Source organism: Plectropomus leopardus, chromosome 14, assembly GCF_026936395.1.
Source record: "Plectropomus leopardus strain MGB_pleo_1.0 chromosome 14, ASM2693639v1, whole genome shotgun sequence".
NCBI lineage: Eukaryota > Metazoa > Chordata > Actinopteri > Perciformes > Serranidae > Plectropomus > Plectropomus leopardus.
The window spans coordinates 292,501-320,000 of record NC_142189.1 but is presented as its reverse complement, the minus strand read 5'-3'; the positions used below and the strand labels follow the sequence as shown (position 1 = coordinate 320,000).

At 48.2% G+C, this 27,500-nt stretch overlaps 3 protein-coding genes across 5 annotated transcripts in view; all 3 read right to left on the bottom strand.

Annotated features, from left to right (window-relative positions):
• Positions 1–5,991, bottom strand: part of snx6 (sorting nexin 6) — a 6,673-nt gene extending 682 nt beyond the window's left edge. The window contains exons 1-14 of one of the 2 annotated variants that reach the window (XM_088087123.1): positions 5,901–5,991; positions 5,663–5,713; positions 3,996–4,100; positions 3,765–3,875; positions 3,564–3,685; positions 3,353–3,476; positions 1,373–1,468; positions 1,161–1,266; positions 991–1,066; positions 875–914; positions 699–785; positions 278–437; positions 109–194; positions 1–15 (exon numbers count right to left, since the gene is read on the bottom strand). The exon at positions 1–15 is cut by the window's left edge and continues 682 nt beyond it. In XM_088087123.1, coding sequence (XP_087943249.1) covers positions 1–15; positions 109–194; positions 278–437; positions 699–785; positions 875–914; positions 991–1,066; positions 1,161–1,266; positions 1,373–1,468; positions 3,353–3,476; positions 3,564–3,685; positions 3,765–3,875; positions 3,996–4,100; positions 5,663–5,713; positions 5,901–5,906 — 1,185 coding nt within the window. In that variant the 5' untranslated portion in view covers positions 5,907–5,991. The remainder of the gene's footprint in view (positions 16–108; positions 195–277; positions 438–698; positions 786–874; positions 915–990; positions 1,067–1,160; positions 1,267–1,372; positions 1,469–3,352; positions 3,477–3,563; positions 3,686–3,764; positions 3,876–3,995; positions 4,101–5,662; positions 5,714–5,900) is intronic. The other variant, XM_088087124.1, reaches the window with a different exon arrangement.
• A 2,398-nt stretch (positions 5,992–8,389) lies between these two features.
• cfl2 (cofilin 2 (muscle)) lies at positions 8,390–15,246 on the bottom strand. Its single transcript, XM_088087131.1, has 4 exons — positions 15,107–15,246; positions 12,129–12,436; positions 11,214–11,290; positions 8,390–9,346 (listed from the first exon to the last, which is right to left on the bottom strand). Exons 1-4 carry the CDS (start codon positions 15,107–15,109, stop codon positions 9,234–9,236), a joined length of 501 nt encoding a protein of 166 aa, XP_087943257.1. The 5' UTR covers positions 15,110–15,246; the 3' UTR covers positions 8,390–9,233.
• Positions 15,247–15,990: 744 nt separating this feature from the next.
• baz1a (bromodomain adjacent to zinc finger domain, 1A) overlaps positions 15,991–27,500 on the bottom strand; it is an 18,757-nt gene continuing 7,247 nt past the window's right edge. For both annotated transcript variants that reach the window (XM_088087088.1, XM_088087089.1), the window contains exons 10-29: positions 26,773–26,904; positions 26,281–26,601; positions 26,023–26,188; positions 25,740–25,847; positions 25,128–25,198; positions 24,388–24,491; positions 24,008–24,267; positions 23,714–23,934; positions 23,152–23,282; positions 22,926–23,071; positions 22,543–22,688; positions 22,277–22,348; positions 22,036–22,118; positions 21,761–21,925; positions 21,013–21,230; positions 20,728–20,931; positions 20,137–20,333; positions 19,863–20,056; positions 19,085–19,172; positions 15,991–18,376 (exon numbers count right to left, since the gene is read on the bottom strand). In XM_088087088.1, the coding sequence (XP_087943214.1) occupies positions 18,201–18,376; positions 19,085–19,172; positions 19,863–20,056; positions 20,137–20,333; positions 20,728–20,931; positions 21,013–21,230; positions 21,761–21,925; positions 22,036–22,118; positions 22,277–22,348; positions 22,543–22,688; positions 22,926–23,071; positions 23,152–23,282; positions 23,714–23,934; positions 24,008–24,267; positions 24,388–24,491; positions 25,128–25,198; positions 25,740–25,847; positions 26,023–26,188; positions 26,281–26,601; positions 26,773–26,904 (3,203 nt within the window). In that variant the 3' untranslated portion in view covers positions 15,991–18,200. The remainder of the gene's footprint in view (positions 18,377–19,084; positions 19,173–19,862; positions 20,057–20,136; positions 20,334–20,727; positions 20,932–21,012; positions 21,231–21,760; positions 21,926–22,035; positions 22,119–22,276; positions 22,349–22,542; positions 22,689–22,925; positions 23,072–23,151; positions 23,283–23,713; positions 23,935–24,007; positions 24,268–24,387; positions 24,492–25,127; positions 25,199–25,739; positions 25,848–26,022; positions 26,189–26,280; positions 26,602–26,772; positions 26,905–27,500) is intronic.

Here is a 27,500-nt window from a genome sequence, read left to right as displayed (position 1 = left end):
CAGCTGGAGGTTCCCCTACAGGTGAGACACAGAGGGGCGGGGTCAGAGACTCACAGTTGAAGGGGCGGGGTCAGAGACTCACAGGTGAGGAGGCGGGGTCAGAGTTACCTTGGCGTGTTTGAGCTCCAGCTCTGCCAGCTCCACCAGGTTCTTCCTGAAAGCTGCGACTCGTCTCGTCTTGAAGTCGATGAGCTCTGCGGTCAGACAATCTCTGTTAGTCAAACGGACAGACGAGTGTTTGTCGAGTCTCTATGAGGACTCGGCCGACTCGGCTGACCTTGCTTGGCGGACTCGGAGATCTTCTCGAACTTGTGGCAGCAGAGCTGCTGGCTGGTCTCGGCCTGCAGGACGTCTCTGTTTTTGGCCCGAGCTTTATCCAGAGCCTTGTTAGCATTCTCGTAGTCAACCAGAGCGCGACTCCTCCGGTACAGCAGGTCCTGCACGCACGCACGCACACACACACACACACACACACACACACACACACACCCTTTATTACCATAAACACACCCACACACACACACACTGTAGTCCCACAGAGGGCGTCCTGCAGGACCTCAGGGACACAGTCTGTGTGAGCAGTGCGTTGCAGCTGCCTGGCTGAACAGCTGCGGCTCTCACTCTGCAGTGTTCACACAGACGGCTGCTACACAGCTGCAGATGGGTGAACACACACACAGACGATGCATCCGTCACACCTTTGCAGCCTGCGACTCTCTCAGGTAATATTTCAGCAGGTCAGCCAGCTTCAGGTCTTCATCCGCAGCCACGCGAGCCTCGATTTTCTGTCAAACGATGACACAGACGTCACAGGTCTCATCGGACATAACAACTCTTCATGTGGCCAGAAATATGTGGACAGCAGTAAACATACCCGGGTTTTCTCAAAGAGCTCTGACACTTTCAGGAAGAACCTGAAACCAGAGCAGGAAGTGATGTCACATGTTGACAGGTTAAAAACAGAGCGTTGAGGTTTGTGTTTGCTCGTACTTGCAGAGGTCTGTGGAGTCCTGCGTTCCTAACGTGTAGAGAGACGAGGCGATTCTGTTGATGTCATCTGCAGCGTCTGAACACAAGTACATGGCTATTAGTCCAAACACACCAAATACTACACTTCCCATGATGCACCTGCCTTCTCTCTGACACCACTCGACTCTTACTTTTGTGCGAACGGATCATTCGGTCAGATTTGGCCGAGGCGTCCTTCACTCTGTTGTGGTATTCTAACAGGAACGTCTTCTCGTGCTCGAAGAAGTCGTCCACGTCCTGGAACACAAACAAACAAACAAACAAACAAACAAACAAACAATCAACGATGAAAACTGACAGACAGGAAGCACTTGACTCAGAAACTGTGACCTCAGTGTGTCACCTTGACGCCGGCCACCAGGACGCCGTCAGCCGACTTCACCACGTTCTTAAAGAAATCCTCCAGCTTCTCCTTCTTGTTCTTCCCTCGAACACTCAGCTGTCACACAGGAGAGGTCAAAGGTCACACAGCAGCAACATCATCAACAACACCAACAACATCAATGAACAGCAGCAGCACAGAGCGGGAACACGTCTGTCCTCAGCTTCTGTCAGAACGGACCGCGTCTCTGGAGAACCCCAGGGTTCCTCCTTAGATCCTCTTTGGTCTGTAAAGTGAGAACATCTGATGATCTTCAGTCGACACATTTACAAACTAATCTGATCAGAATCTATTAAAAATCAGATGAACCACGATCCACAAACATCTCAGTCCGCCTAGAAAGACCTAAACCCCATCCATGTCTGCGCCAGCAGCAGACGGAGTTAAACCTTTTCAGAAGCCGATCGAAACGTAAGCGATGGAGCCGATTCATCTCAGGCTGCGTTCTCTCTGAGCACGCTCCGTCGTCACGTTCGAGGACGTGACCACGTTCTTCACGGAGACTGAAAAACCTAAAATGACAATAATCAGATTTGGATTGAGATTCATGACGGCTAATTCCTGATGCTTTTTATTCTGCCTGAAAGACCCCAAATTACACATTAAAGTTTTTGGGTGCTTTGAGTTCGCAGAGGCTTTGAGATTTTGTACGGTGACACATATTTGAGCGAGAGGGTCAAAGGTCAAAGTGCAGAGTGATGAAGAGGTGGCATGTCCCAGCTGTGTTCATACCGTGTACAGACTGAGAGAGCAGCTGCAGCATCAACTCTGAGCACACGCCTGCTGTCATGTGACCGGCAGTCTGTGAGGCGTCATGTGACCGGCAGTCTGTGAGGCGTCATGTGACCGGCAGTCTGTGAGGCGTCATGTGACCGGCAGTCTGTGAGGCGTCATGTGACCGGCAGTCTGTGAGGCGTCATGTGACCGGCGGTCTGTGAGTGTGTGTGTGTGTGTGTGTGTGTGTGTGACTGAGTGTGACTGAGTGTGTGTGTGTGACTGAGTGAATGTGTGTGTGTGTGTGGGTGTGTGTGTGTGTGTGTGTGTGTGTGTGTGTGTGACTGAGTGAATGTGTGTGTGTGTGTGTGTGTGTGTGACTGTGTGTGTGACCGAGTGTGTTTGTGAGGCGTCATGTGACCGGCAGTCTGTGAGGCGTCATGTGACCGGCGGTCTGTGAGTGTGTGAGTGTGTGTGTGTGTGTGACTGAGTGTGACTGAGTGTGTGTGTGTGTGTGTGTGTGTGTGTGACTGAGTGTGACTGAGTGTGTGTGTGTGACTGAGTGAATGTGTGTGTGTGTGTGTGTGTGTGTGTGAGACTGTGTGTGTGACCGAGTGTGTGTGTGAGGCGTCATGTGACCGGCAGTCTGTGAGGCGTCATGTGACCGGCAGTCTGTGAGGCGTCATGTGACCGGCAGTCTGTGAGGCGTCATGTGACCGGCAGTCTGTGAGGCGTCATGTGACCGGCGGTCTGTGAGTGTGTGTGTGTGTGTGTGTGTGTGTGTGACTGAGTGTGACTGAGTGTGTGTGTGTGACTGAGTGAATGTGTGTGTGTGTGTGTGTGTGTGTGTGTGTGTGTGTGTGTGTGTGTGTGTGTGTGTGTGTGTGTGTGTGTGTGTGTGTGTGTGTGTGTGTGACTGTGTGTGTGACCGAGTGTGTGTGTGAGGCGTCATGTGACCGGCAGTCTGTGAGGCGTAGTGTGACCGGCGGTCTGTGAGTGTGTGAGTGTGTGTGTGTGTGTGACTGAGTGTGACTGAGTGTGTGTGTGTGTGTGTGTGTGTGTGTGTGTGAGTGAGTGTGACTGAGTGTGTGTGTGTGACTGAGTGAATGTGTGTGTGTGTGTGTGTGTGTGTGTGTGTGTGTGTGTGTGTGAGACTGTGTGTGTGACCGAGTGTGTGTGTGAGGCGTCATGTGACCGGCAGTCTGTGAGGTGTCTGCAGAGACTCACGTCCTGGTTGTACTCCAGGAAGACGTGGAAGTTGAGGTCTTTCCTGAGGACAGGATGAGCCGCGACACGACACAGGAAGACCTCGTGCATGGCGACCGTCTTCTTAAAGATGGCCAGGTACTCTCTGAGGACACACAGCGGAGGGACAGTCAGTCAGTGAGGTCAGAGGTCAGAGGTCAGATGTGGCGTTAGTGTTAGAATAGGGACCTACGCCTCGAGCTCCTGCTTCATCTTGGTGAACTCCTCCTTGGTCATGGAGCCTTCTCCCTCCCCCAACTTCTGCAGCTTCTCTCGGGACGCATCAAAGTCCGGTCTGGGAGGGGCAGGGGGGATCTACACAACAACAAACAACAATAAACAACAACAACCATCAGACGGTCACACACTGATCTGCGTGTGTGTGTGTTCTTACGATGTATCCTGCGTACTCTTCGTTCTCCACGAACGAGTCGTGCAGCCAGATGAACTCTTCGTGCTGTCGGACCACCGAGAACTCGTTCTGCTTAAAGTTCGGCAGCGTGCTCTGTGGAGACAGGAAGTACATCATCACACGTCCTGCAGCCACTAATCATGACATCACCAGAGTCCAACGTGTCCTCCGTACGGTGGTCTCTTACACAGGGACAGACAGCAGCTGTCTCACCTTGGTGTGGACGGTGAACTTGACCTTGTCCCGCTCGCTCAGAGCATCAGAGATGTCCACCTGCAGCGTGGCGTCCGTCTGCAGGTCGACGTTCACCGCCCGCGGCTGCAGGACACACAACACATATCCCATAATGCACCACAACCACCCATCAGCAGACACAGACCTCGTTCCCACCAACACAAACGGAGTCCGCTCTTATTTACAAACCTGATTTTGGACCGTTTATTTCCATCCAAACCTGCGGCTGAGGGTTCTTTAAAAATCATCACAAATTTAATAAGAAAAAAAAGTCACCAAAATGTTCTCTTTAAAACTCTTTAAAAGAAAAAAACGAAAACATAATAATAGTGCTTTCTTCAAAATCCCCCAAAACTTTAAAGGAAAAAAAAATCACCAAAATGTTTTCTTAAAAGATTGGCAAAAATGTTATAAGGACAACTTTCCTTTGAAAAAATTACCACAAAATTTCAAAGAAAACAAAACAAATAAATAAACAAACAAAAAAATCTAAATCATCAAAATATTTTATGTAATTGCTTCCAAAAATTTTGGCAGAATATTTCTCTTTAAAAGAAAAAAAATTTGAATGTTATGAAAAAAATGGCGATTTTTAAAATTTTATTTAAAGTATGTCGCACTGCTTTTTCCTTTTAATTTTTGGGCTTTCTAAAAATCTCTGGTGAGTTTTGAAGGTTTGGAACCTTTTCAAAGGTTTCAGATTTGTGAAAATATATGTCAAGACTTTTCCACAATTTTTAGAGTATATTTTAATTTACAAAAACTTTTCTGTGTGTGTGTGTGTGTGTCTGAGTGTGACTGAGTGTGTGAGTGTGTGTGTGTGTGTGTGTGTGTCTGAGTGTGACTGAGTGTGTGTGTGTGTGTGTGAGACTGAGTGACTGTGTGTGTGACTGAGTGTGTGTGCGTGTGACTGTGTGAGTGTGTGTGAGTGTGTGTGTGTGTGTGTGTGTGTGACTGAGTGTGACTGAGTGTGTGTGTGACTGAGTGAATGTGTGTGTGTGTGTGACTGAGTGTGACTAAGTGTGTGTGTGTGAGTGTGTGTGTGACTGAGTGTGACTGAGTGTGAGTGTGTGACTGAGTGAATGTGTGTGTGTGTGTGTGTGTGTGTGTGTGTGTGTGTGTGTGTGTGTGTGTGTGTGTGTGACTGAGTGTGTGTGTGTGTGTGTGTGTGTGTGTGTGTGTGTGTGTGTGTGTCAGAGTCATGTGACAGTCTGAACTGATCATTCACATCAGGAACAAAAACACGTTAATAAGCTGAAACACACTGTTAGCATCCTGTTAGCTCTATAGCTAACGGCCTGCTAACAGCTGTTCGGACTCTCAGCTGGTTCAACCAGTTATATAGAAGACAGACAGACAAACAGGCAGACAGAGACACGGGGACACGGGGACAGAGACACGGGGACACAGACACGAAGGCAGAGACACAGACAGACAGTCCCGGAGTCCGTTAGCATCGCGCTAACGTTAGCCAACACGGCTAACAGGGCTGCTAAGGCTAATTAGCTTCTTTAGCTGAACGCAGAGCGGAGACACAGACAGACCGGTGGACAGACAGGGGGACAGACAGGGGGACAGACCGGTGGACAGACAGGGGGACAGACCGGTGGACAGACAGGCAGGGGGACAGGTCCTCCGGTACTTACCCCCCGGTCCTCCTCGGAGAGGAAGTCGGGTCCGTCGTCCAGTCCTTCCTGCTGCAGAGACACAGACACACGGAGCCGTTAACGGCGGCTAACGCCGACTGGAACTCACCAACACACACACCGACACACACACCGGAGCACCGGCGGCTCGCCGCGGCACCGGCGGCTCGCCGGGGCTCGGTACCGGGGGGACAGAGACAGAAAGAGGAGACAGAGGAGAGAGGAGACACAAACCCACCATCATGGCTGCTCACGGGTGGAGACAGGAAGTGCCGTGACGTCACCGCGGCCGGACTGACGTCATGGAACAAATTCAAAACAAACAGCAGGACAGTTATTTTATTTTATTATTTATTTTTTCATTATATTTTATTTTTATTTATGTTTTATTTTACAGTTCCTCCTTTCATTTTACCTTATTTTATTTATTTCATTTTTACTATATTTTATTGTCTTACTATTTTACTTCATGATGTTTTATTTTACTGTTTCATTTTAAATTATTTAACATCACTTCATTCTATTTTATTGTTTTGTATTAATCTACTTGAAATTTTATTTAACTAAATTCTATTTCATTTTAGTTACTTTATTGTTTTACTTTACTTTATGTTTTATTTAACTCTACTTCATTTTATATTATTTAACCTTCATGTTTTTTTTTTTACTTTACTCAATTCTGTTTTATTTTACATTTTCCCCTTTCATTTTACCATATTTTATTTACTTTATTATATTTTATTTTTACTTTATTGTTTTACTTCATTTTACTTTACTTTGTTATGTTTTATTTAACTCTTTTTTTTAATTTTTAATTTTTACATTATTGTTGCACATTATTTTACTTTGTTTTATTTTACTGTTTCATTTTATATAATTTAACATTACTTTATTCTATTGTTTTTTTTATCTTACTTGAAGTTTTATTCTAATTCTCTTTCATTTTTATGTTATTTTATTGTTTTACTTTATTTGTATGTATGTTTCATTTTACACTTCATCATTTCTTATTTTATTTTGTTTTATTTTATTGTATTATACTTTATTTTTGTGTTTCTTAACTTCATTTTACTTTACTTTGTTCTACTTTACTGACTTAATTTTATTGTTTTATTTTACTTTATTTTTTAATGTCTTATTCTACTTCATTTAATTCTATTTTGTTTTACATAATCTTATTTTACTTGATTATATTTTATTTACTCTAATTTATATTTTTTTAACTTTATCGGTTATTTTGCTCAGTTTTAATTTAACTTTACTTTGTCTTATTTTCTTTACTTTGTTCAGTTTTATTTTAATTAGCATCACTTATTTTACTTTATATAGTATGAGAGACAGTGTGGCACAGGGTGTGTAGTGTTTGTGCAGCTGCTGTGTGTGTCCATCAGTGTGTGTCCATCACTGCGTGTCCATCAGTGTGTGTCCATCAGTGTGTGTCCCTCAGTGTGTGTCCATCACTGCGTGTCCATCAGTGTGTGTGTCCCTCAGTGTGTGTCCTCAGTGTGTGTCCTCAGTGTGGGTCCCTCAGTGTGTGTCCATCACTGCGTGTCCATCAGTGCGTGTCCATCAGTGCGTGTCCATCAGTGTGTGTCACTCAGTGCGTGTCCCTCAGTGCGTGTCCATCAGTGCGTGTCCATCAGTGTGTGTCACTCAGTGCGTGTCCTCAGTGTGTGTCCTCAGTGCGTGTCCCTCAGTGCGTGTCCCTCAGTGTGTGTCCTCAGTGTGTGTCCATCAGTGTGTGTCCCTCAGTGTGTGTCCTCAGTGTGTGTCCCTCAGTGCGTGTCCCTCAGTGTGTGTCCTCAGTGTGTGTCCCTCAGTGTGTGTCCATTACTGCGTGTCCATCAGTGCATGTCCCTCAGTGCGTGTCCATCAGTGCGTGTCCCTCAGTGCGTGTCCCTCAGTGCGTGTCCCTCAGTGTGTGTCCTCAGTGTGTGTCCCTCAGTGTGTGTCCTCAGTGTGTGTCCTCAGTGTGTGTCCTCAGTGTGTGTCCCTGTGGTGACGTGGTCTCACAAACATGTGTTTGGTCCATTAATCGCAGCAGCAGGAGGATCAGATTCTGATCTGAGTCGCCGTCTGTTTGTCTTTCTTCTGCTGCATCACTCAGACAGGAAGTTAGTCAGCACACTCACTCAGGAGGTCAGCACTGACACTTGTGGTGTCGTCATGTGTGTTTATGTGTCCACAGAGCAGCCGGATAAACGCTCTCACTTCTGAACATTTTTCAAAGAAAAAAAGCAAAACGTTTTTTAAAGAATTCTCTTATATCTTAAAGAACGAAAAAATGTTTCAAAAATTACCAAGAACTGAAGAATGATTGCCAATAATTTTACAGAAAAAAAGGCCAAAAAAAGGCCAACCCGACTGATGGGAACAGACAGAACATAGAACCCGACTGATGGGAACAGACAGAACATAGAACCTGACTGATGGGAACAGACAGAACATAGAACCTGACTGATGGGAACAGACAGAACATAGAACCCGACTGATGGGAACAGACAGAACATAGAACCTGACTGATGGGAACAGACAGAACATAGAACCTGACTGATGGGAACAGACAGAACATAGAACCTGACTGATGGGAACAGACAGAACATAGAACCTGACTGATGGGAACAGACAGAACATAGAACCTGACTGATGGGAACAGACAGAAGGTAGAACCTGAGCGGTGAGCGAGCTGCTCTGTGATTGGTGGAGGCAGAGAGGAGGCGGGACTCGTCAGATCTGCCACAGGCTTTTATTGCAAAGTGGCTTCCTGTGATCTCAGAAACAACGTTCCACTTTAAGGCTCCAGATGTTGTTGTGTTCTTGTTGTCTGTTGTTGTTGTTGTTGTTGTTGTTGTTGTTGTTGTTTGTTGTTGTCGTGGGGTCGTCTCTCACTGCTGGGGTCAAATCTGCTTCCTGTAGTGTGTCTTTACAAAATAAAAGTGCACTCTAACTACGTGGTGTGACGGTTACATTCAAACTGAAAGTAAGGCGACGACCAAACAGCTAGAATGAGACTGAGGTAAACAAACGAAGCTGTAGTGTGTCAGCACGCCATCATCATCATCCTCTTCCTCACCCTCCTCTTCCTCTGATGCATAGTCTAACGCTGAGTGTGCCTGCTGGGAACATACCGGAGAAGAAACAACACTTTACAATAATAAATAAAGTCATATGTAAAAAGCGTCATGACCCGTGTGCGGCGGGAGGCAGAGCTTCGCGGCATGGCGCGGCGCTCGCCTCCAACACGTGTGGCTGCTTCCTTCACATGGACTTTTTGGCAAAACTCTGGCTGTGAGCGAGAGACAACCGTCCGGGGGCGGGGTTTTGGTGGTGTATCGTCATGTGGCAACAAAGTGGGCGGGGCTTGCATATCGTTACGTTAATGAGATCTCCTTCGTGTTGGAAAAAGCAAAAACAACAAAAAGAAAACAAAAGCCTAAAGACGCTAACTCCTTCAGGACATGAGACGGACAGCGAGCTGCTGAGTGAAGCGGCGGTGTTCGGGGAGGGGGCGGTGCTTCGGTCCGGATGGCACAGCGGTTGGCTTGGCTCCGCTCGGCTCGCCGCCGCCTCATCACAGCGGTTTGCCCTCCAGAGACACCACCACGTTCCCGCCAAGCTTCTCCGCCAGCGTGCTGCGGTCCTGGATATCGTCCAGCCCGTTCACCTGCCACTCGTGTTTGATACCTGAGGAGGAGACGCACCTGAGGTCAGCCAGGGGTCAGGGAGGAGAGGAGGAGGAGGAGGAGAGCAGAGGAGGGGAGAGGAGGAGGAGAGGAGGAGGAGGAGGAGGAGGAGGAGGAGAGGAGGAGGAGGAGGAGGAGGAGGAGAGCAGAGGAGGAGGAGGAGGAGGAGGAGGAGGAGGAGGGGGAGAGGACAGGAGAGGAGAGGAGGGGAGGGAGAGGAGGAGGAGGAGGAGGAGGAGGAGGAGGAGGAGGAGGAGGAGGAGGAGGAGGAGGAGGAGGAGGAGGAGGAGGAGGAGGAGGAGGAGGAGAGGAGGAGGAGGAGGAGGAGAAGGAGGAGGAGTAGGAGGAGGAGGAGGAGGAGGAGGAGGAGGAGGAGGAGGAGGGAGGAGGAGGAGGAGGAGAAGGAGGAGGAGGAGGAGGAGGAGGAGGAGGAGAAGAAGGAGGAGGAGGAGGAGGAGGAGGAGGAGGAGGAGGAGGAGGAGGAGGAGGAGGAGGAGGAGGAGGAGGAGGAGGAGGAGGAGGAGGAGGAGGAGGAGGAGGAGGAGGAGGAGGAGGAGGAGGAGGAGGAGGAGAGGAGGAGGAGGAGGAGGAGGAGGAGGAGGAGGGAGGAGGAGGAGGAGGAGGAGGAGGAGAGGAGGAGGAGGAGGAGTGGAGAGGAGGGAGAGGAGGAGAGAAGGAGGAGAGGAGAGGAGAGGAGAGGAGGAGAGGAGAGGAGGACATGCACTTGAGGTCAGCCGGGGGTCAGGAGGAGGAAGAGGTGAAGGAGAGGAGGAGGAGCAGTGGAGACTGTGCTGAGGAGGTTCCAGTGAAACTCGATGTTCTGACAGAAACGCTTCATCGTGTTTTTGTTTGTTTTGTTTATTGAATCGTTTCTTTTAGAATTTGATGTTATTTTTAATTCGGCGACTTAACTCTTTGTGAGTAAAATGTCTCATTTCACCGTTTAACTCAATCCATCCGCTTTGGGAACTTTTGGAAAGTCTAAAGGAGCCGCAGGATTACGTCTTCGGCCGCCATCACGTTATCGAGGCGCTCATCTAGAAGTGAGTCGCTCCGCCGGCAGAAGATACCGCTGGGGACACTCAGCCGCCGCAGCTAGAAACACACCGGCTGTGTCAGCAGTTCGTGACCGCGGCGTCGCTGAACCGCGGCATGTTTCACGCTGGCTGCGTTCACGCCAACAGCGTGGCAGCCTGAGTTCTGTATTTCCACATTAAAAAACTTCATTCATGGTGCCTGGTGGCTCAGTGGACAGAGCGGCGCCCCATGTACAGAGGCCGAGTCCTCACCGCAGCGGTCGCGGGTTTGATTCCGGCCTCGGACCTTTGCTGCACTGCCCCCCCCCAACTGTCCTGTCCATTAAAAACGATAAAAAAACTTAAAAAAAAAAACCTCAAAAACTTAATGCTGCTAATGTTTCACAATAAAATGCCTCGTGTCAGAGGGCTTTTATTTTGAAATGGAAGCAGCGAAGCGTGAGTAAAACAGACGGTTTCGTGTTTCCTCGTCTCTGACAGACTTTTAAAGTAAAATGAAGAACAGAGTCAATATAATCATCAAAACACCATTTTCACCGTTTGCTTCTGCCGGCGAACGTACGACGCAAACTAGAGTCATCGATTCTCCGGACGCGCTGCAGCTGAGACGCAGCCGAGCAGCGCCGCTCTCTGACGTGTGAACACGGCGCCAAAAGACAACAACAGCAGGTTCAGCGATGTTCACGCGCAGCTGATGGCGAATTTCTGGCGTTAGTCTCTGGAGCCCGACGGACTCGTAGATTCGGAGATTTTTCTGCTTCGTGCACTGCTGAGGCCCCGCCCCCTCAGCTGCACCTAGACTTCCTGTAATTTGAGCCTCCGATAACTCACCTGTAAACTTCTTCTTGATGGCATCTTTGGAGGCGGCGTAGATCATCTTACTCTTCAGAGGAGCGTTCTCCGGAGCCCTGAGACACACAACAGGAAGTCAGCCGCCACGCTGCTTTGCACCGCACGCTGCACCCAAAACCACACACACGCTCCTGCAGCCCCCTAGTGCTGATCACAATCAGCTGATCATTGATCACAGCTGATCACTGATTACAGCTGATTACAGCTGATCACAGCTGATCACTGATCACAGCTGATCACTGATTACAGCTGATTACAGCTGATTACAGCTGATCATTGATCACAGCTGATCACTGATTACAGCTGATTACAGCTGATCATTGATCACAGCTGATCGCTGATCACAGCTGATCACTGATTACAGCTGATCATTGATCACAGCTGATCGCTGATCACAGCTGATCACAGCTGATCATTGATTACAGCTGATCACTGATTACAGCTGATTACAGCTGATCACAGCTGATCATTGATTACAGCTGATCACTGATTACAGCTGATCATAGAGCGCAGCTGATCACAGCTGATCATTGATCACAGCTGATCACTGATTACAGCTGATTACAGCTGATCATTGATCACAGCTGATCACAGCTGATCACAGCTGATCATAGAGCGCAGCTGATCACAGCTGATCACAGCTGATCATAGAGCGCAGCTGATCACAGCTGATCACAGCTGATCATTGATCACAACTGATCATTGATCATAGCTGATTACTTTGAAGGTAGTTTCTCTTTAAAATCAACAATAAAATAAATATAAATCCAGCCATTTACAGTTGTGTGGAAGAGAAGGAGGTGCCGTAAAAGAGGAGGTGCAGTGACAGAGGAGGTGCAGTGACAGAGAAGGTGCAGTGACAGAGGAGGTGCAGAGGAGGAGGAGCTGCAGTACCAAAAGATGAAGACCAGGTCCTCCTTCTTGGACTCCTTGGTCTCGTAGGTGGCGTCATACAGGCCGTATCTGCAGTCCTCGGGGGGGAGGAGCTTGACGAAGCAGGCGTAGGGGTCGTCCACGGTCTCGCCGATGTCGCCCACCAGGATCTGCTTCCCCTCCTCCACGATAATCTTCTTCTTGTCCTCGCTGAGGCAGAACAGCACCGCCTTCTTCCTCTTCTTCACCTCCTCCTGAGTCGAACTCTTCCTCACCTTCATGTCGTTAAACACCCTGATGACCTCATCGTTCACTGTCACACCTGACGCCTGTAGGTACGTGCACACGTACGCACGCACACGCACACACACACACACACACGTTCATAAAGGGTCCGCTCAGATAAACACATTTACTGAAGTACTCGAGTACTTTACCTGCTAATCTCCCCTCCATTACATCACAGTTCATACACACGTTTTCCAGGACTTTTCCAGGACTTTGAGGCAAAACATTTATTATTAAAACAGTGAATCCAGAAGAGGATTACAACTGAATATTTAAATATAATTTAGGGACTGTTAGTTATTTATGGGGGGGTGGGGGGGCTGTGGAGGGACTGATGCTTTTATTTTAGCTTTAGGGGAGGGACAGACAACTTTAAATTGATGCATTTGTATATATTATAGTCCTGCTTTTTAAAGAAAAACTACATTCGAAGGCATGTTTCTCGAAAAATTGTTGTTTTTTTTTAAATTGTTTTGATTGAAAAGATTTTGCTACAAAAAAAGTGCACTTTTTTAATTTTCTTTTTGACTATTAAATTTCTTTTGGCATTTTTCTTTTCTTTAAAAAGTTTAGGCAATTTTTAACAAAACATTCTGGCACTTTATATTTATGTCATTTTTTTACGATAGCTTTTTCTCCCATGTTTTAGTGATTTTTAAAGAAAACATTTCAGTGATTTTTTAAAACAATTTTAAAGAAAACATTTCGAATACTTTTTGTAAGTTTGTTTTTAATGATGTTGAGGAAAAACTTTTGGCTTTTTTAAATGTTTTTGGCAGTTTTTTTAAAGCATTTGAGCCCATAGGGGAAAAAAGGCAAATTTTGAAAATAATGTTTGAACCTTTTTATTTTTCTTAAAAAAAAAAAAAGCCCTGATAATTGCATGAATCTAATTTTGGTCAATATCTGAATATCAGATTTTTTTCTGTTATCGCTCAGACTTAACAAACACTGATTAATAATCGAAACTATTGATTAATTCATTTATCCAATCAAACATCAGAGTGGAGCCTCTGTCAGTGTGACATCACTGATGATGTCATAGTCAGCTGATGAATCAGCTGAAATAAACAAAGATCACTGATTTCATCACTGATTGAAGAGATGTTTCATTTCCTGCTACTTTCAATCATTTCATTAAAAAGATGCGATTTTATTTTTTATTTTATTTAATCAGCCGACAAACTAAACTCACTGAGCTTCAGACGAAGACTCAGAATTCTGTTTGTCCCCATTTTTGTTGTGACTTTATGAACATATTTATGCCTTAATAATTCACTAATATTTTTATATTAGTGAATTAATCTTAACTTTTTTGATTTAATTATTCCTGTTTGGGGCGAGGTACAATGTAAAAAAAGTAGCCGAATAAAACTTTGTTGATTTATTTAGATATTTGTTGGGAGTATCTGTACTTTGCTGGAGTTTTTATATTTCTACCAACTTTTATTTTATGATTCTACATTAGATCAATAAAACATAGATTTTTACTCTGATACATTGGATCAATAAAACATAGATTTTTACTCTGATACATTGGATCAATAAAACATAGATTTTTACTCGGTCACTGAAATCTTCAAACAGGAGATTTAATCTTTGATGGTTTTCAGATGTCGACACTTTTTCATTCATCACAGTTTTAAGAAAAAAAAATCTCTTTGAGAAGTATTTTTGGTCAACAATTATTGATATTTTTAATTGATCTGATTGATTGACTTAAATATAAACTTTAATGCCAGAAAAGTTTTAACACAAGTTAAAGATTGAGAAATTAAATTCAATCCAGTTTTTGTGAAAATTAGAAAAGTTTTAATTTAAGACTTTTTATTCATTTTCATATTTTAAAAATTAATTTTAAGTGACTTTAAAGGAGCTGCATAGCAGACAGACAGTTATTGATCAAATTATTGATCAGCTGAGTTATTCAGCTGATTGATTCTGTTTGATTTCATAGTTAAATTAATTTAATTTTCATCACTTTAACACATCAAACAATAAACTGATCGACGATCAGCGGATCGATCAGCGATCAGAAAATCAGTTATAAATAAACTTTCATTAACTCTGAATAAACTGGTTCTGTGCTGGTTTGACTGGTTATTAAGAGTTACTGCAGGCCTTCACACACACACACACACACACACACACACACACACAGACTGCAGAGTCACTGTCTGTCTGTGTGTGTGTGTGTGTGTGTGTGTGTGTGTGTGTGTGTGTGTCTAACTAACGGTACCGGGAATAAACCGGGCCTGCTGACCCGGCTCCCACGGCTCGCTGGGCCCCGGTGCTCCGGTGCTCCGGTGCTCCGGGCCGGTGTGTCGGTGTGTCCGGGGGCAGCGGGCCGCGGGCCGGTCAGCCCAGCGGGACCACAGCGGGGATAAGATGGCCGCCCCGGGCCACACGGCCTGGGGGCAGGCCCGGCCCGGCCCGGCCCGGCGCGGAACACGGACCGTTACACTCAAACATTCAGAAAACCACCCGGTGCTGTCCCCGGACCACAGACCGGTACCGCAGGCTGGGTCAGGGAGCGGCTCAGACCGACTACCGGGCGGAGCGGCGGAGAAACGGAGCGGCAGCCATGCTGGCTAACACGCTACCAGCGGAGCCACATAACGGTCCCCCGGCCGGCCGCAGCCCGCCTCACCGCGCCCTGCCCCGGCTACATTCAGCAGCAGAGTCCGGGGAGAGGCTCCGGAGCTTCTTACCATGTTGTCCCGGGGTTTGTCCGCGCTGCTTCGCCGTCAGATCAGGGTTTCTCCGGGGTGAAAGGTAGCGGGGAATGTGGCCGTCCGACCGGAGCAGGAGGAGCAGGAGGAGGAGGAGGGGAGGGAGAAAGGAGGGGGGAGGAGACAGAGGGGGAGGGAGAGGGGGGGGCGCAGAGGGGAGGAGAGAGGAGGGGAGGAGACAGGGGGGGGGACAGAGGGGGAGGGAGAGGGGGTGCAGTAATAGACATGGGCGGATGTGTTAATGTTAACATGTAGATTGTATGTATATATGTGTGTATATAGGCACATGTATACACATGTGTATGTATACATATGGTCTATGTATAAACATAAATATACTGTATATACAATTACACATATATGTCTATGTATACAAATATTTGGATGAACATACATAGACATATGTATATATTTGTATGTATATATGCATACATACATACAAATATATGGATGAACATACATATATATATATATATACATATGTATGTATACATACATATGTATACATATGTATACATGTATACATATGTATGTATACATACATATCTACACAGACAGGTATGCAGGACAGACGATGGACATCTGGAGGGAAATACGTGGTAACTTCAGCTGGATCAATATCTTCATCAGGTCACACTTCAGTTATTTTACTGTTTCAGTTCAACTACAGTCTGTTCAAGTATTCACATGCAAGTACTTTTACTGCCTCAGATACTTTAAAATACTTCTTTACTCTCTAAACACAAACATCAGTAATCAGCTATCAGATTCTGAGGAATCGTGTGTGTGTGTGAGAGTGTGTGTGTGTGTGTGTGAGAGTGTGTGTGTGAGTGTGTGTGAGCAGCTCATGATGAGTCAGCAGCTGGTTATAAAAGTTTATTTATTTTGACGAGAACAAACAAACAGCCTCAGGAAGCTTCTATCAGTCATAAATAAAAACAACAAACAGCTAAATAAATATGCAGCGGCTCCAGTGTAGTGTACAGCTGCACACACACACACACACTCTCACACGCACACACACTCTCACACGCACGCACACACACACACACACACACACTCTCTCACACACACACACACACGCACACATAGACACACACACTCTCACACGCACACACACACACACACTCTCACACGCACACACACACTCTCACACGCACGCACACATAGACACACACGCACACACACTCTCACACGCACACACATAGACACACACGCACACATAGACATAGACACACACTCGCACACGCACACACACACTCTCATGCGCACACACACACATACACACTCACTCTCACACGCACACACACACACACTCTCACACACACGTACTCACACACACTCGGACTGAGCTGCAGCAGTCACACTAACACCACAGAAGAAGTTGTCTAACAAAAACAGCCTAAAGCAGGAAAAACAAAAACATGGCAGTAGTCAAAAATACAAAAACTACAAATCCACAGAGGCCGCGGGGCGGCTCCGGCTCTTAAAGGGACAGTACACCGTGTTCGGGTCATCTCTGAGGACGGCGTCTCCGTCTCACGCTCCCGGACATGTTGGACTGTCCCTTTAGCAAAGGGCTGTTAGAGTCTCTTATTTGGGCATCAGCCAGGAGCCTTGTTGCCGTGGCGATGCTCTGCATCAGTAAGAACCAGCTGCACCGAAACGTCTTTATCTGACGGAGAATCTGTCCCTGAGCGAAAAACAAACGGCCTGATGGGAGATTTTTAACCTCAGTGCAACGCTCAACTCTGAGAGGAGTGGTTTTTACTGTCTCTGATGTCTCTACTGTCCGTCTCTAAATGTCTCTTCTGTCTGTCTCTAATGTCTCTACTGTCCCTCTCTAATGTGTCTTCTGCCTGTCTCTAATGTCTCTACTGTCCCTCTCTAATGTGTCTTCTGCCTGTCTCTAATGTCTCTATTGTCTGTCTCTAATATCTCTACTGTCCCTCTCTAATGTGTCTTCTGCCTGTCTCTAATGTCTCTATTGTCTGTCTCTAATATCTCTACTGTCCCTCTCTAATGTGTCTTCTGCCTGTCTCTAATGTCTCTATTGTCTGTCTCTAATATCTCTACTGTCCCTCTCTAATGTGTCTTCTGTCTCCAATGGCTCTGTCTCTACCATTTGTCTGTCTCTATTGTTTGTCTCGACTGTCCACCTCTATTGTTTCTACTGTCTCTGTCTCTAGAGTCCATCTTTACTGTCTCTTATGTCTCTGTCTCTATTGTCTCTAATGTTTCTAATGTCTCTAATGTCTGTCTCTACTGTCCTCCAGCACCACAGGAATGTCTGCTACTTGTCCGTCTGTCCACAAACGTAGACAGGAAGTGGACGCCCTGACCACCGGCGTCTCACAGGAAGTCTTGACGGTGTTGATGACCTCACGGGTCAATGACCTCACGGGTCGATGACCTCACAGCGATAGGTCGTGTGGTTTTTAACCCTTTGAGTCCTGGATGACTTCAGGTGTCTCTCGCCGCATTCACACGCCTCTCGAACATTTAACTCTTTCAATCAACAAGACACTTGGCAGGACATGTCCCACAGACTGCGGGGGACGCGTCAGCGGAGACGAGAAGATGCCCTGAAACTCAGCGTTTTAAAAAATGAGAAATGTTGACAAAACTATATTTATAAATCTATAATTCAGAAAATATACTTATTTACTTTTCTTTAGAAATCATTGCGGCTGATTTTCCGCTCCTCGTTTGTTTTTTCTGATTCTGACTTTTATTTTTTTATTATTTTCAGGCCTTTTTCAGACTTTTCACAGATTTTCAGCTCATTTTGGGTCCGTTTCTTCAGCCGCTCGTTGTCTTCTTCTTCTTCTCTATTTTTAAAGAAATCTAGCCAATCAGGTTTCAGAGCGTTAAAGGGAGGAGCTCTGGGTCATGTGACCAGGTAAACACAGACCAGGTGTTCCAGTCGGCCCTCGTGACCTTTGACTTCGGCGCTCCTGTTGCTGATGTCAGCTGGTCCGGAACGCAGCTGACGGAGTCAAAGGTCACAAGGAGCCTGAGGAGGGATCGATAAGCAGAGTGGACGGCGGTGAGGTCAGAGCGGCGGTTTGGTTCAGTGTCGGGACCGTTTGGTGGGCGGGGCGGCGCTGCGCTCTGATAGGCCGAGCCTGCTGAGCTCTGATTGGAAGAACTGCTGCAGCCGCTGTCCCGCCTTCGCCTCGTTGGTGTGGCGAGGATTGTACTGAAGACAGTTCGAGAACATCAGGTCCACGTCAGAGACAAACTCGCCTGCAGACAGAGACAGACAGAGAGACAGCGTTACTTTAGTCTTCACTGAGCCTCCGTCAGGTGGAGGTCTTCTGACGGTGCCTGCTGAGCACTGATCCTCATTCTACTCATCTCTTGCTGACACACACACCGATAACCGACATTTGGAACCAATCTTTGTCAAAATGTAGAATTCAGTTCTGATGATTTCCTGGCTGACGTCGGCCGCACCGACCCTCCGAACTCACACGGAGACACGATTAAACTTTAAAGGCTCCAGGACACGTTGTCGGGCCAAATGTTCAATTTGGATAATGCGCTTCTTAAAGAAACCTCGGTTTATGTCGGATGATGATTTTCATTTCCGGAAACGAGCGGCGCTCCCACACCTGTTGTTTCATCAAACGTCCTCACCTGCGTGGCTCACGCAGCCTCATGCTCACCTGTCACTCCAGTACAAACACAGATGTGACGTTTCTGGAAAACAGCTGACGTCACCTGTTTCTAACTCACTCATTGGCTCACAGGTTTGACCCCGAAGACAAAAACGGGTCCTCTATCCGTCCACAGCTCACGTCCACGACTGGACTTAAAAGACGCTGGTTGAGAGCGCAGATCTCCTTTAAATGATCGGCCGCCTCTGCCCCCCTTCCATCCACTGACTCATTAGTTACCATGGCAACACAGACGTGTGTGTGTGTGTGTGTGTGTGTGTGTGCGCGTCCTCACCTGCCGTCTTATATTCACAGTTGTTGACTTTCTCTCTGATGGTGCTGAGGGCGATTGGCTTCTTGATGATGTCATAGTAGTCAGGGACCTGAGAGACACAGACAGGTGAGACACAGACAGGTGAGACACAGACAGGTGGGACACAGACAGGTGAGACACAGACAGGTGAGACATAGACAGGTGGGACACAGACAGGCGGGACACAGACAGGCGGGACACAGACAGGCGAGACACAGACAGGTGAGACACAGACAGGCGAGACACAGACAGGTGAGACACAGACAGGTGAACTCAGAATCGTACATATTAACCCGAGTGTACCCGAGTATCAAGTGTGTGTGTGTGTGTGTGTGTGTAGATATGTGTGTGTATGTGTGTGTGTGTGTGTGTGTGTAGATGTGTGTGTGTGTGTGTAGATGTGTGTGTAGATGTGTGTGTGTGTGTGTGTGTGTGTGTGTGTGTGTGTGTGTGTGTGTGTGTGTGTGTGTGTGTGTGTGTGTGTGTGTGTGTGTGTGTGTGTGTGTGTGTGTGTGTGTGTGTGTGGATGTGTGTGTGTGTGTGTGTGTGTGTGTGTGTGTGTGTATGTGTGTGTGTGTGTGTGTGTGTATGTGTGTGTGTGTGTGTGTGTGTGTGTGTGTGTGTGTGTGTGTGTGTGTGTGTGTGTGTGTGTGTGTGTGTGTGTGTGTGTGTGTATGTGTATGTGTATGTGTGTGTGTGTGTGTGTGTATAGATATGTGTGTGTATGTGTGTGTGTGTAGATGTGTGTGTGTGTGTGTACCTGTGTGCGGGACACCAGCTTCATGAAGGGCCAGCTGTCTGGGTGTCTGACGAGCTCCACGGTCAGCTGCTCGCAGGCCGACAGCTCGTGGACACCGTGGTTCCTGCCGGATGAGCGGCGGCTAGACGAGGACGATGATGGCGATGAAGGAGGGGGGAGGACGGGCCTGGGGGGTTTAGGGGGAGGAGTCACATCTGGGGGGCGGAGCAGAGAGGAGGAGTTAGTGATGATATTTTACTGCAGTGTACACCAGCAGGTGTTAACCCTTTCCTACCTGTAGATGGTCTCTTGCGGGACTCGCTCTGACCAGATGAGGTTCGGGCGTTGCCATTTGGTGTGAGGATCTCGTGGCTCAGACGGCCGCTGTTCCGACTCCCGGAGCGGGGCGGGGCTTTACTTGCAGACGAGTTGGCCTTCGCTGCAGGAGGCGTGGCCTTCTTTCCTGAGGACCTGTGATTGTGTACGGCAGCCCTGAGGGTCACAACACAACATCTCCTAAAAACTCTTCAGTATGTTACATGTGACATGTTAATGCGTTTTGGGGAATGCTAAAGGGTTTTGGGAGAGAAAGTGTTTTTGGCAAACATTTATGTGTTTTGGGAAATGTGGAATGTTTATGGAAATGTTGAAGGGTTTTGGCAGATGAAGTTTGGAAACGTGAATGTTTTGGGGGATGCTGAGGTGTTTCAGGAAATGTTGAAGTGTTTTGTTTTGTTCTGGAAGACACTGAAATGTTTTGGGAAATGTAACTTGTTTTGGGAAATGTTGAATCTTGTAATAATGTTGAAGTGGCCACCATGAAAGTGGGATCAGAGCTACAGTAAAGTGGGATCAGAGCTACAGTAAACTGGGATCAGATACTGACTTGGAGGCTGACGAGTTTTTCCCTGCGAAGGTGGCCGTGCTGCTCTTGGGTGTGGCCTGTTGACCTTTGGGCGTGGTCTGCTGGCTCTTTCCTTTAGAGGGTGGGGCCTGTTGACCTCTGGGCGTGGCTGGTTGAGTCTTGCCTTTAGGGGGCGGAGCCTGTTGGCTTTTGCCTTTCAGGGGCGGGGCCACGCTTTTCTTGGTGCTGCAGAAATAGAGAGAAAAGACACTGAAGTTTCAGCAGATCTCAGTTAGTCAAACAGCGACAGGATGTTTACACACTCACGTCACTACTTCTTCCTCCTCCTCCTCCTCCTCCTCCTCTGACACCTCCTCCTCTTCTGACTCCTCCTCCTCTTCTGACTCCTCCTCATCCTCCTTCTCCTCATCCTGCTCCTCCTCCTCATCCTCCTTATCAATGGAGGAGCGCTGACGGGACGGGAGGCGGCTGGATCTCTGTTTGGGTCGACAGTCTGGACAGAACCAGTCGCCTTCTGGAACCAACTGAAACCGACAGAACACGTGACACTGTGAGCATCTCTGACGCACTTTACTGTGGCCCTGATCCCACTTTAGTATGGCTCTGACCCCCCTTTACCTTGAGGCGGGGCCTCGGAAAGTGGGTGTGGTCAGTACCTTGAGGCGGGGCCTCAGAAAGTGGGGGTGTGGTCAGTACCTTAAGGCGGGGCCTCAGACAATGGGGGTGTGGTCAGCACCTTGAGGCGGGGCCTCAGACAGTGGGGGTGTGGTCAGTACCTTGAGGCAGGGCCTCAGGCAGTGGGGGTGTGGTCAGTACCTTAAGGCGGGGCCTCAGACAATGGGGGTGTGGTCAGCACCTTGAGGCGGGGCCTCAGACAGTGGGGGTGTGGTCAGTACCTTGAGGCGGGGCCTCAGACAGTGGGGGTGTGGTCAGTACCTTGAGGCGGGCCTCAGACAGTGGGGGTGTGGTCAGTACCTTGAGGCGGGGCCTCAGACAGTGGGGGTGTGGTCAGTACCTTGAGGCGGGCCTCAGACAGTGGGGGTGTGGTCAGTACCTTGAGGCGGGGCCTCAGACAGTGGGTGTGGTGTCCTCGGTCACAGCCGTCACACAGCAGCATGTTGTCGGCATCTCCTTTGCGTCTGCAGATGCGGCAGCGAGCGTTGAGGATGGAGCGAGACCAGAGGACACTTCTCTCCAGAGTGGACAGGTGGACAAACACCTGGACACACAGAGTGTCAATAATCAGATGAAGACGTAAATGATTATTTGATATATTGATAACTGTGATGAGTAAATACATTTTTTTTTAGAATTTAATAACTTTCTGACCTGAGACAAACTGGAGCAGGACAGCAGAGACTCCCTCCATCGCTCCAACACCGTCTTACTAACCCGTCCACTGTCACTGCCATCTGACAGGGATTGAGGGACAGACACAGAGACAGGGGGACAGACGTAGACAGACAGACAGAGAGTTTACAGCTGTTGAATCTGATTCTACTGATAAAAGCAAAGCTTGAATTCATAGTGTTGTTAATAATAATAATAATGTCATTAATGAGGATGTTACCATCACTGGCCTGGTCCTCGTCCCTCTTCTTGCTCTTCTTAGTCTTCTGCTCTTTCTTTGAGTCTTCGTCACCTGTGGGGGCGGAGCCACACACACCTGTTGATGTCAGCCCTGACTACAGTTCCCTCAGCTGCTTCTAGCATCCAGCTCACAGCTGACTGAGTATTATGGTCTGTTCATACACAGCCGCTGGAAACAACCTCAGATACTGTTCCAGACTTTTTCAGAATATTCCAGGCAGTTCCAGGAGACAGGTGGAGACTCACCCAGCGGAGCTTTGAGGAAGCGTCTCTCGATGCCCTGCTCGATGTGAGCGAGCGCCTGAGCCAGGATCCGTACGGAGCTGCTGACCATCTGAGGAGTCCCGCTGCCGCTGCCCGCCGCCATGCCGTCACACCTCAGCTCCTGCAGCCTATCTCACACACACACACACACACACACACACACACACACACACACACACACACACACACACACACACACACACACAGTGGACCTATAAACATATAAGCTGCTCTATGTTTCTATGTTGGAGCGATCTCCATTAATTAAAGAATTAAAAATAAACCTTTAACAGTTCAGTTGATGAGTTTTTCCTGCAGAACAACAGAACTACTGACTGTGTCTGTGTCTCTGTCTGTCTCTGTACCTGTCTCTGGCTCTCAGGTGTGCAGGTGAGTCCACCTCCATGGCCTCCACTCGTCCGTTCATCCCTCCGTTGTCTCTGCCGTCAGAACTCAGCAACTCATAGTTTCCTGTTTCCAGCGCTGAGCGCCACACCTGTCTGTCCATCACCTGAGAGCAGACAGACAGGTTGAGTGAGGTTCCCTGCTGTGATTGGCTCTCTGTGTGGTCAGCCAGGTGTGTCAGTGTACCTTCAGAGTTCCCAGAGTTCCCTGGTGGATCCTGTCCTCGATGTCCAGCAGCAGGTCTCTCAGTCTGCCCTCCATCACAGTCTCAGCTGCAGCAGTGCATTCTGGGACAGACCGGGACGACTCGGGGTCATCTGGACAAAGAGGACAGGTGAGTGTTTACAGTGTTTACCTGTGGAACTACACCTGTATTTATTGTATGTATTTACCTATGTACATTTTCCTGTGTTTTAACCTTAATATATATTTACCTGTGCAGGTGTTTTTACCTGTGAAGGTGTTTATATTTACCTGTGCAGCTGCATGTACCTATGTAGGTGTAAATATTTACCTGTGCAGGTGTACATATTTACCTGTGTAGGTGTAAATATTTACCTGTGCAGGTGTATATGTTTACCTATGCAGGTGTATATATTTACCTGTGCAGGTGTATATGTTTACCTATGCAGGTGTATATATTTACCTGGGCAGGTGTATATGTTTACCTATGCAGGTGTATATATTTACCTGGGCAGGTGTATTTACCTGTGCAGGTGTATATATTTACCTGGGCAGGTGTTTTTACCTGTGTAGGTGTACTTGGTGATGTCACAGCTCTGAAGCAGGTGCGTCAGGCGGTCTCTCTCCTGCAGCAGCGCCTCCTTCAGGCTGCTTTCTCGGTGACCTCGGGGGTTCAGCGCCTCGATCAGCTGATCCACGTCCTCCATGGAGCTGTAGAACGACCACTGATTGGGTCGTTTGACGGGCGGCCCGCAGGTGTAGAGGGGGGCAGGGCTTGAGCCGGCGCTGTGGAGGAGGAAGATGGTCATTAGAAACAGAACACCTGAGCTCCTCGTGTTCAACAGACTGAGGGACTCACCTCCCCTCAGCCGGCTCCTCCTTCACCTCCTCCTCCTCCTCCTTCACCTCCTTCATCTCCTCTTCCTCCTTGGTGGCGGTGGCGTGCTGCGCAGGGCGTGGCTGCAGCATGTCCTCCGTCAGGCCGAAGCAGTCGTCCTCCACCAACAGGGCGGCAGCCGAGGGGAGGAGCCAGTAGCGGCGGTACAGACGGTCTCTGCCCAGAGGGAGCAGGCAGGTGCAGGCGGCCGCCTTCTGGATCCGCTCCTGCAGCTCTCGAACCTGCGGAGCAAACGACACACTCAGGTCACATGACTCCAGCTCCGTGGTGACAGATGGTTCAGACTGGTCAGCTGTCCCTCACTGGGGACCAGCAGCCATCCCAGTGAACATCAGACGCACCTTCTCGTGCTCTCTCTCCTGCTCCTCCGCACTCAGGCTGGGGGGGGGGCAGGATGGAGGTTTGGGGTCAGAGGTCGTCTGTCCGTCCTTGTGGTTCACTTTAGCTGGAGGACAAAGAAGACACCAGTGACTCAGCAGAGAGGAGGAGACACTCGGAGGAGACTCCAGTGACTCAGCAGAGAGGAGGAGACACTCGGAGGAGACTCCAGTGACTCAGCAGAGAGGAGGAGACACTCGGAGGAGACTCCAGTGACTCAGCAGAGAGGAGGTGACACTCGGAGGAGACTCCAGTGACTCAGCAGAGAGGAGGAGAACAGTGGAGTTGATTGTGAGGGGAATAAACTCGTCAGGGATGATAAAGGTGACTGAAGCCTCTGTTCCTGCGGCTGTCTTCTGTTGACATGTTCTCCAGCCTGTCTGTGGCGTCTCTCTCTCACACGCATGCGCGCGCGCGCACACACGCGCGCGCACACACACACACACACACACACACACACACACACACACACACACACACACACACACACACACACACACACACACACACACACACACACACACACACACACACACACACACACCGGTGTGCTGCAGCATGGCTCTCAGGTGAGAGTTTAGCGTGTTTACCCGTGTTTGAAAAGCCCGTGTGCACGCACATATTTTGGTGGGACAGACGTATGAGACTGTCCTCAACATTTTTTGCCAAAGCTGAAAGTTTACACTGATGCTTTTCCTCTTACCTTTCATCTTCTTGTTGCTGGATGAAGAGTTTTGCTCCTCGTCTTCCTCAGTGTGTTCTACGGGAGCCTCACTACACACACAAACACACACACACATAAATACACACAGTTGGTGGTTTTCTTGAGTGTGACCTGAACCGACACTCTGACCGTCTGAACTTCATCAGTGAAGCTGTTTACACTCTAACTGAACTTTGTTTTTGCAGAGGGAGGGTGCCTGCTGTAAAGCCCTCTGAGGCAAACTGTTTTGTGATAATGGGCTTTAGAAATAAAACCGAATTTGAAATTGAAAAAAGTTTAACAGCTTCACACTGATGAGCTGCAGCAGCTTTAACCTTTCACTTCAAACTTTAACCCCTTCACTTCTCTCTCGTCAGTTAATATTTCAAACGTTTCTGTTTTTACACTCAACACGTGTTGGATTTTCAGAATAAGAGTCAAGTCAAGTCAAGTCCCTTTTATTTATAGAGCCCATTTTCACAAAACTCGGTTTGACCCTCACATCAGCCCAGGAAAAACTCCCGAAAAACAACCCCTGTGACGGGAACAAGGAAGAAACCTCAGGAAGGAAGAGCATGGTAACACTAACAGAGACGCTGGGAGTGTGTCTACCTGTTTGCTGGGAGTCCTCCCTTCACCTCCTGCTCCTTCAGTCTCTCCACCTTCTCCCTCATCCTCTGCTCCTGCTCCCTCAGCCGCTCCTCTTTACGCAGACGCACCCTGAACAGGAGTCGAGGAGGTGATCAGACTGTTTACATTCAACTCGTTCTTCTTCCTGTAAAGCCTCAATCTGCACACACACACACACACACACACACTGTACACCTCTGTGTGTGTGTGTGTGTGTGTGTGTGTGTGTGTGTGTGTGTGTGTGTGTGTGTGTGTGTGTGTGTACCTATGTGCCGCCTCCTCGCGGTCTCGGCGGTGTTGTTCAGCCCTGATCTCTCTCAGTTCCTGTCTGGCGGCTCTCTGCTCCTCCACACAGTCCTCGATCAGATCTCTGCAGGACGCCAACGTCAGCAGCTTCCCCACCAGAGCCTGCAGGATCCTCAGCTTCTCCCCTACACACACACACACACACACACACAGATCATAACTAATCCCTAACTGATCAATAACTGATCACGGATCAGTAGCAGTGGTGTTGGCTGACCTGGCGTCAGGTCGTACACAGCGGTGCTTGTCAGCCTCTTCAGCAGCGCCGGCTCGTTCACGCGCAGCTCGACGCACGGGTCGTCCATCAGCGTGAAGCCGCCCTGCTTCTGGTAGCGGAACTTGGCGTTGCCGTGGTAACAGTCGGCGCCAGACGCCAGGATGTGCAGCCTCAGGATCTCAGACAGCGTGCAGCTGTCCAGGTCCAGCTGCTTCAGACCGCAGCCCTGATGCAGCTGAGACCAGGCTGCCGCCAGCGCCGCCACGGCGCTCAGAGCTGACGGCAGCGTGTCAGAGTCGTCATCAAGAGCCTCCGACAGGTCTGCACATGAACAGCAGCAAAGAATACACACGTTATACACACATACACAGGTCTGCACATAAACAGCAGCACAAATTACACACATACACACACACACACACACACACACACACAGGCCTGCACATAAACAACAGCACAAATTACACACATTATACACACACATTCACTGACCTTCGACCTGGTCTTTGTTGACGTCCTCCTGTTCCTCGTCCAGAGCCTGAAAGATGGCCGACAGGAAGAAGAACAGCAGCTCACACAGAGGACCTTCAGGGTCAGAACCCACCAGAGCCTCCTCCAGAACCTCTGTTAGAACCACAACAACAACATCATCTGTTAGAACCACAACAACAACAGCTGTTAGAACCACAACAACATCATCTGTTAGAACCACAACAACAACAGCTGTTAGAACCACAACAACAACAACAGCTGTTAGAACCACAACAACAACAGCTGTTAGAACCACAACAACAACAACAGCTGTTAGAACCACAACAACAACAGCTGTTAGAACCACAACAACAACAACAGCTGTTAGAACCACAACAACATCATCATCTGTTAGAACCACAACAACAACAACAGCTGTTAGAACCACAAAAACATCATCATCTGTTAGAACCACAACAACAGCTGTTAGAACCACAACAACAACAACAACAACAGCTGTTAGAACCACAACAACAACAACAACAACAACAACAGCTGTTAGAACCACAACAACAACAGCTGTTAGAACCACAACAACAACAACATCATCTGTTAGAACCACAACAACAACAACAACAGCTGTTAGAACCACAACAACAACAACAGCTGTTAGAACCACAACAACAACAGCTGTTAGAACTACAACAACATCTGCTATAACCAAAGCATGTTAGAACATGGAACAGAAA